Consider the following 8,991-nt stretch of genomic DNA (forward strand, 5'->3'; position numbering starts at 1 on the left):
GCCTTTCAGGTCTGCAGGTCAATCGGTCTAAAGCCCAGGCCCTTAACATAAAATATATATATATATATATATATATATATATATATATATATATATATATATATATATATATATATATTAATATATTAATATTCCGGGGACTCGGTTATCGGTTACTCGGTTGTCACTTTTGAAAGAAAATATTTATCTCTGCTGGGAGGAAAATACCCCACACTACTTGGGGACTTATTTAACCCCTAGGTACCAGTCCTTGTTCCAAGCCAATTACACCCCTCTCCTCAAGATTTATGCTGACCTAAAACGATGGTCTAGCTACCCCTTCATGGCTGGGTCCTATAGCCTCGATTAGATGAATGTATTGCCTAGGATTTTATACTTCTTTTGGACACACCCAATTCATGTCCGTTTCTTGTTTATCAATTCCCTTCAATCTAAGATCATGAATTTCTTCTGGGGTGGTAGATGAAGCAGAATCCAATAAAACAGAATGTGGGCTCCAAGGACTCAGGGTGGTGGTTTGGGGATCCCTCTCCTCAAATATTACTAAATAGCAGCTCAAATCGCACAATTATCTAATTTCATGTTACAGGGGGTGAGGCCACCATGGGTGGAGTTGGAAAAGTCTACTTGCATACATGGGAAATCACCTCCTGCATGTGGTCCCCTGAAGAAAAAACTAAAGTGGTCTTGGGGTGCTTCTCCCTATCCCACTCTCTTTTAATTTGGGGTAAGTTCTGACACTGTTCGAGGCTTTGTTCTGCTCATGTACCGCTTACTCTGTTTTGGAATAATCCAGAGTTTTCACCTTGCAGAGATCCATGTAGTTTTAAATGGTGGCTTGATAAGGGCCTCTACTGAATCAAAGCTATTATTGATGAGCATGACATTTTTTGTTTTGATTACATGGGCAGTAAAAAGGAACTCCCGATCTCGTCCTATGTGTTTTACTCCATTTGAAAGTTCCAGTAGATCTATTACTGATACCAAAGGTCAAATCTTCATAATTTATGCTGCCCTGGCATCCCCCCTGGACAAACTGTCATACATGAAGGCTTGGACAAATGATCTTGGGCTCTCCTGGTCCCATGAAGATTGGAACGAAGTAGCCTTCTCTTTCTAAAATTTCTCTCAATTCATCATTAGTGGAGGTTAAATATAAAGTTCTCCTCAGATGGTACTTGGTAACCGACAGACTTTCCAAATGTCAACCCTCTACCTCCCCTCCCCTCCCTTTAGCCCAGAACATTTGGTCAAAAATATTCCAAATAATTTCCCGTGTTTTAAAGAAGGATGTACCAAGTACTCCGGAAAGTGCTTTATTTAGTAAATGTGACGCAGGGGTTTCCAAATACTCTTGGAAATTGATAAAACTTATTCTGTTAGCAGCTCGCATCACTTTGGCTAAATTGTGGAAATCTAATGTGATTTGCTAGACCCTCTCATTGCGAAAAGTATGGTTAATGATCAGATTAATGGTTAATGATGGATTATGGTTAATGATTGTCTGTCTGTTTTGTTTTTTTGTCTTTTGCCTTTTCTTTCATATTCCATACTCAATAAAAACATTGAAATACAAAAAACTTTGATGCAAAAAAATCTGGTAAAGTACAGAACAGCAACCAGAAACCACTTGGCTGATCAGATTCTAGTAAACGGAAATCCGATTAGTTGCTATGGTATTTTAAACATCTCTGGTATTACCTTTTGCACAGATTACTGAACATACAAGGGAACCTGGTCATTGTACATTAAGTTGCCATGTCGCTTTAAAATGTAAAAAAAGTTGATGGTCATTAAAAAAAAAAATGTCAGAGGTTTTTTTGAGTACCATGCTCCTGCATCCAAGTAAACCAACTGAGTGACTGCTCTATAAATATTGTATTAATTCAGAAAATGTCTAAAATATCTTTCTCTTGCAGAATGCTTTATGATACACCTAACATTATGAGACCTCTGTAAGTATTTTATTTATATTTTTAACTATGTGGTTGATCAGATGGTATAGCCTGCACATACATGAAGTACAATTAACTGTAATCCATCTGTGACAAGTCTTGTAATAGTAACATGTTGTAGACGTTGGTAAGATCTGTTTAGTATACAAATGGGGAAGGCCTGTTAACTTCAGAATGCTTGTGTTAATGCATATTGCCATTCTACTACTATAGTATATCCATACATCTTTAGCTGTACTTTCTTCCAGAAGGATTGATGTCCTGACGATGACACCCTGGTTTGCACCAATTGTCTGGAATGGTACCTATAACTCTGACATATTAAATGCACAGTTCCATCAGAAAGATGTCCACGTTGGCCTTACTGTGTTTGCTATTAGGAAGTAAGTAGTCAGTCTATTAAGAAGTCAGTCCTGTGTCACCAGTAAACTAAAAAAATATGTATTTGGGATTTTGGCAGAAATTGTTTCGAATTCCTGTTCAACACATGTTGATGCTTGCAATGTTTGCTATTTACTCTTTGTCAGTAAATAGACACAAGCACAGATAACCATGCAGGAGACAATGAACAGGGCAAAAGCCTTCATATGTTAAAAAAACGGATGGAAAAAAAACAATCGCTATACAACTCTGTATTGGTCATGCATATGCAAGGTTGCCTTCACTATGGGCTTTTTGATGCTGCAGCATATCAGAGGCTCAACATGTGAACCCGCTCGGTGGTCCGGCACCACTGTTGGATTCTATTTCGGATACCAAGGCTTTTCTGTCAGCTGGCAGGCTTGCATGCATAACCACTCTGCAGAACTGCATCTTACAGAATATGTTTGTGAGGATATTGTGGAAACCAGAACCTTTAGTGAACTGAGATTTTGTCCGCATGTGTGGTTTCTAGCTTTCAGGTCAGATTCTACAACAAACTAGGAATGGATTCTAAACGTTGAGAGAAGCAGAGCTGGTTGGATCAGACTGGACTGTACCTTCTTTATGAAAAGAGTGTTCTTGCTCAGCAAAATCTGGCCTAACCCTTTTAGAAGCAAATGATTCTGTCCAGGGCTTATTTATTATGAGATATACTGAAATCTTAGCAACCCTGTTTTTCCCCTTTTCCCCTCCACTTAAGCTTGCATCTGCAGTAAGTGTGATCAACTTGCTGGGATGACTAGATCAGTAAATAAAGAGGTTCTCTGTGAAAGTCCACTAACATGTGGTGCCCTTCATGGGGGCAAGTATTGAAGATCAGATTCAAATACAAACACTGAGGGAAAATGTAGGAAAACCAAGTACCTCAAACCAATTCTCTGTGATAACTCTTGGAAAAATCACACTAATCACTTCTTTGTTGCCTCTAACTCATAAGGGATTTTTACAAATACTAGAAAAAAAATTCAGAAGCACATTAGCATGGTGAGGAAAGCATAGGTACCGCTTAGTTCCCTTTGTTCACTCTATTCTCTGCTATATATTTAGAAATACATTTTTTTGAGGTAGTGGTTACTTGGGTAAATGAACTGAACACAAGTTGGTCTGCACTGACTCCATATTGCATTGTATCTGGAGTCCTTATTGAGCTTTTGTACCTGAAACATGAGTGCTTCTGCTTATCCTAATGCCTACTGTACATGTTCAAGAACCCCATGCCTGTGCAGTACAGCATTTAAAGAATTGGCCTAATCCATCTGAAACACATGGTGTGTGTTTCAGTGCCTAGGCAGTCAAAAACAAAGTAACTGGCAGCTAAAAAGACCATACTGACCAGGGCCAAGCACAGTACAAAGCCCTGGAAATGCCTATTGATGACAGGGTTAGGGAAACTATACAAAGATTAAATCACCTGAGATGGTGATTTATGCTTTGCAGTGTTAGCAGAAAAAAATCTTTTACGTAATACACAGGTATTATATTAGAAGGGCACCAAATGGTCAAATGTTACAATACCATATAAAAAACAAAGTGGAAAATCCTAAAAATAATAAATGCAGAAAACGAATAATATAGCCATATATATCATGCAAGCCCTAAATGTATCCATGAGAACACATATGACACTTAACAAAGGTGCTGCTAAAAATGAAGAACATTCATTTTTGTGACATTTGAAAACTGAAATATACATAAAGTATACCATTTTAGGGTTGCCAGCATGGACATGGTTAGCACTCTCCTCCACCTGTCAGCAAATCCAATGCTGCTGCTTCTATCCCAGTGCTGTAGTTTAGTTGTCATTGATCTGCCTAACAAAGCCACCACTACAAATTACAAAATCTACCTGGCTAGTGGTGTAGTGATGAGTGGTGGTGCTGCTTCATAAAATATTCTGTCTCTTCCATAGACCCTCTGTATCTTCTGCCTCCTCCAAAGTGGGCTGATATATTACCCCTGGCTCCCAATTAGGCTCACAGCATACTCTGCTTTCTCTGTCTGCCCAATATACTCCTTGCCTTTCTATAGTGCAGGACTACCCATAAATCCTCATGGACACCACTGCTATGTATAAACTAGCAACCCCTTCACAATAACTCTATAGAGACATAGAACCTTCCCTTTATTGACTTCTGGGTACTTCTAGGAAACTTCAAAGACTCAAGCCCACTCTGTTATTGCACACAGCTCTATTAGCTCTTCCATAGTTTGAGGTTCAGCCATAAATCTAGACTTACAACTTCTTTCCACCATGGCTTTACCCACACATCTGTACAAATGTAGGGCTACTCTGTAAATTCACAAATCCCCCCTCCCCCCACCGTTCTCAGAGGAGAAGATATAACTCTAGAAAGTCAGTCTCCATTCACCACATGTGATTGGTCCCAATATATCTATTTTACCCCTTTTTTTTATGACTCTGATGTCTTATGAATTATTTTTCAGGTATGCAGTCTTTGTTCAGACATTCATAGAAACTGCTGAGAAATTTTTTATGGTTGGACAAAAAGTTACCTATTATATATTTACTGACCGAATTAATGACATTCCTGCCTTCACCCTCAGTGATGGCAGAAAACTGATAGTACTGGAGGTCCCCAGCTACACACGTTGGCAAGATGTGTCCATGCGACGGATGGAGATGATCCGAGATCAGTCCCGCCAGAGATTCATCCGTGAAGTGGATTATCTGGTGTGTGTGGATGTTGATATGAGGTTCAGCGATGAAGTTGGTGTTGAGATTTTAAGTGGCATTTTTGGGACGTTACATCCTGGTTTTTACAGTGCTTCACGAGAACAATTTACATATGAGCGCCGACCACAATCCACAGCTTATATTCCCACAGATGAAGGTGATTTTTACTATGCAGGAGGCTTTTTTGGAGGTACAGTAGAAGAAGTTTACAGGTTAACCAACTTTTGTCATAATGCTATGATGGTAGATAAAGAAAAGCAAATTGAAGCCATTTGGCATGATGAAAGCTACTTGAACAAGTATTTTCTGTATGAAAAACCAACTAAAATTCTCTCACCAGAATATCTTTGGGACAATAATTTTCAGACTCCTGGTTTTCTCAAAAGAAAAAGGTTTGTAGCTGTTCCAAAAAATCATAATGCAATCCGCTATAGAAGAGAACTTATGGGTGTTTCAGTAGCCTCAGGGAAGTTTCATAGGTAAGGGGATTTCACTGTCTGTAAGGCAAAGAACTGTGAATTCAGATTATTATAGAACTAGACTCCTCCTTAAGTAGTTTAATGTAATTGGTATTCTGCCAGTCTAAGAACACAGAGCTCTTGGCCATTTTCAGGCTTGGTCATTTAAACCTCACCAGTACTGCATTGGGAAGTTACCCAGTTTTATTTACAGCACCTCTTTCAGACTGGGAATGAGGGCCATTATGGGGGTCTTTGCAGGGGCAGACGCTTGTTTGGGGGATTTATATTATGGAATATTGTGGCAGTTGAGTTTTCTTTAGAAGTCCAGGGGGTCACTGTGGCCAGTAGGGGGCCTAGTAAAAATTAGCATGGCAAAGAAACATTAGGGTTAATCAAGGGCACTATACTGTAGGGGGTTATGGAGTATATAATGAAGTGAGAACATTTAGGGATAGTGCACAACACAGATTGCTGCCTCTCCCTTCCCCAATTAGGGCTTGTTCTGACTGACTTGTTGCCGGGTGGCAGTGAAGGAATTTCACAGGGGTGTGTAAATGTCCACAAACTGCTTAGCAACTTATTAATAGGTTGCAGGCTATTGGCTATGTAGGAACTGCTACTGTGCCTCCCAGAAACAGTCTGAACAGGATAAACAACCCTTGCAAAAGTTTGCCTTTTATCCCAACCAGGTTCATTCCAGACCCAGTATCCACAGCCACTTTGCTGGCTATTATAGTGGTAGTTCCACGAGGAGTAAGGTTCACAGCTGAAGTACATATATGGGGAACATTTTATGTGCTAAAAAATGTATTTCTTTCTACGCCAAAGCTTTGAAAAGCCTTGTACATGGTACAACTAATGATGACATTAATTTCAGCTAAGCAACACTGCAAAATGTCTTTTCCCAGCCCATAACAGGACAATACAGTAATAACTACATACTTTTATTATTCTGTGCACTCTACCCCTCTGAGAGTATTTCATTTAAGAAACATATGAATGTAGACACATGATTGGCACCAAATGCTCCCTCTCTTCTTTTCTCTCTCAATATTTGTGCTGATGGATTTGGATTTTTAAAAAATAAAGATATTGAGAACATTCGGAATAGCGGGATTTTTAATATATATATATATATATATATATATTTGTGTGTGTGTGTGTGTGTGTGTGTGTGTGAGTTATGTTACAATGGTAAGCCAGAGACAACTTTTAAAAGGCAATTATTGTGTTTGTGATTTTCAATGCTAGATGACACTCTATGCCAGGTATACATAGAGGAGATCAAAGATCAAAAGGGTGGAGTTTCCTGCCTTTTTTTCCCTCAAAGTCTTATTAAGTAGTAAAAATAGGTGGGCAGGTAAAGTCTAAAAATCAAATGTACTTTACAGCTTTTTTCCACTTACCCAGGAATTGTCTGCTATAGCAATACATTTTACCCACAAATTAGCCGGTAAGGTGGAGTAACATTTAACTGTACCTTTTTCCTAGAGAAGGAGGCAGCACCCTCCACCTCTTTCTGGTTCTTTCCCAGTGTTTGTTTGCCTGTCCACTAATTGATGGCAATAGGGACTCTGAACTCTGTCATCGCTACTCTGGTCAGTGAGACAGTATTCTATCAATAAAAAACAAGGAGTTAGAAGGCTCAGCAGCAGATTAGGTGTAGATAGTGAGCTGTAATACTATACAAAATTTCAGAATATCAGCAACTTTTTTTTTACTATTCAATAACTTGCATCTGAATCATAATAGCAAGATGAGTCTTGTTCAGATGTGTGTGCACCCATCATGCTACTGCCTAAATAACACTTTTACTTACTAATACTTCATATATACTGTGATATACCTGGTGATAGGAATTGCTACATATACAAGTTAATTCAGAGATTATTACGTTTAAATTACTTGTTGCAGCAAAACAGACAAAGACAAACATAGGTGTTTCTCCCCAGCTTTACAAACAAATGGTGATTGGCTTTCCTTCAGCAGCCAGTTACAGCGAAACATCAGGACATAGTCCTCAAGGATCTCAAAGCAGATCAAACACATGCTGGCTGAAAGGATGATGGACTGGATTTTTCAAAATTATTTGCTAGCAAATGTTTTGAATCCTGGACCAGATCCATTCCAGGTTTGGTGGATCACCCAGCTTCACTTCTGAAAGTGTATTATCCCCAGCCTGGAGAGCTTTCATAAATCAGGGCCAATGTGTCTGTGGGTATTCTGCCAAACTCTTGAATCAGAACAAGAGATTCTTTTAACTGCAGCTTTTTTTTTTTTTTTTTTTTTTATTGTGTCTAATTATTTTGTTTTTGCATTAGTACATCTATTTGTCCTTAATAAATATTATACTGTTGAATTTTACCTTTAAATCTGTGTTATGTCTTTTTGCATCTTTCAAATTAAATCCATGAATGTTTCTTTAAACTGTCACAAATCATATCTGTTAAATAACGCCTCCCGCTCATTTCTGGAGGGCTGTAAAATACAGAAACAAGTTTATAACACCTCAGGGGCTACAAATAGAAAATAAATAGAAAACAAGTGCTGCTATCCCCTTTGCTCTTTTATCCATATAATAAAACACTAGGAAAGGAAACTCTATATAAAGGATTTTTTTTTTAGTTTTAATGTGGGGAACTGGGGACAGGCCCTCTGTCAAGTTTTTTATGCTGGGGACATTCATCGTTCCCTTTATGAATATTGTCGCCAAGAGTGAAAGTAGGCAAAATCTAAAATTTTGTTGTCACCAAAGTAGGAGGGGAAATCATCAAATAGGACAATTCCTGTGACAACTAAGAGGGGAAGCCCCCTCATTCTCGCAGGGTGTAGACATTGGGCTGGTTCAGCATGAAATAACTCTTTAAAAATAGTCAAATACTACTGTATATTGTAAATTATCAAAAGAAAAAACTTTTTATATAAAGTGAAGTATATGATTTAGTGGGTGTTTCATTTTCATCTGATTAATCTTTTATTGTATGGTCTTTTCCTCCATTAATCTTGGGGTGAAATGTGATCTCTCCTAGCTATGCCATGCAGCATATGGCTACTTTTAGGAAAACTTTGTTTATCATACTTGCAACATGTATGAACTTCAGATGATAGGGTTTGGAAATTGAGATGCTAAGGTTTAAGGAATATCTTGTTACCTGAACTACTACCATATAGTTTATTCTCAGATACAGCAAGTATTCAATGCACTGGATGTCTTAGTCTTAGGTGTTAGACGTAACTAGTGTTGTTGTTCGAATTCGGGTAGTCCTAATGTTCTACCCGAATATGACTGTTCGAATTCGGGTGGGCCCGACTCCAATTTTGCTGCATTCGAATACCTGAATTCGGCCCTCCCACAATGCACTCAAACAACTGGGGACCTCCCCAATGATGCACAGTGCCCTCCAATTAGAGCAGGGATGCCCCCTCCATCTTTGTTGTGGCAGACAGCCGATTGGCT

At 38.6% G+C, this 8,991-nt stretch overlaps 1 protein-coding gene across 5 annotated transcripts in view; it reads left to right on the plus strand.

The window, feature by feature from the left end:
- LOC140344495 (histo-blood group ABO system transferase-like) overlaps positions 1 to 6,638 on the plus strand; it is a 103,478-nt gene extending 96,840 nt beyond the window's left edge. For 2 of the 5 annotated variants that reach the window (XM_072431651.1, XM_072431653.1), the window contains 3 exons: positions 1,920 to 1,955; positions 2,204 to 2,338; positions 4,824 to 6,638. In XM_072431651.1, coding sequence (XP_072287752.1) covers positions 1,920 to 1,955; positions 2,204 to 2,338; positions 4,824 to 5,556 — 904 coding nt within the window. In that variant the 3' untranslated portion in view covers positions 5,557 to 6,638. The remainder of the gene's footprint in view (positions 1 to 1,919; positions 1,956 to 2,203; positions 2,339 to 4,823) is intronic. The other 3 variants (XM_072431652.1, XM_072431655.1, XM_072431650.1) reach the window with 3 other exon arrangements.
- The last annotated feature ends 2,353 nt before the right edge of the window (positions 6,639 to 8,991 follow it).

This window comes from Pyxicephalus adspersus, chromosome Z, assembly GCF_032062135.1.
Source record: "Pyxicephalus adspersus chromosome Z, UCB_Pads_2.0, whole genome shotgun sequence".
In the NCBI taxonomy this organism is placed as follows: domain Eukaryota; kingdom Metazoa; phylum Chordata; class Amphibia; order Anura; family Pyxicephalidae; genus Pyxicephalus; species Pyxicephalus adspersus.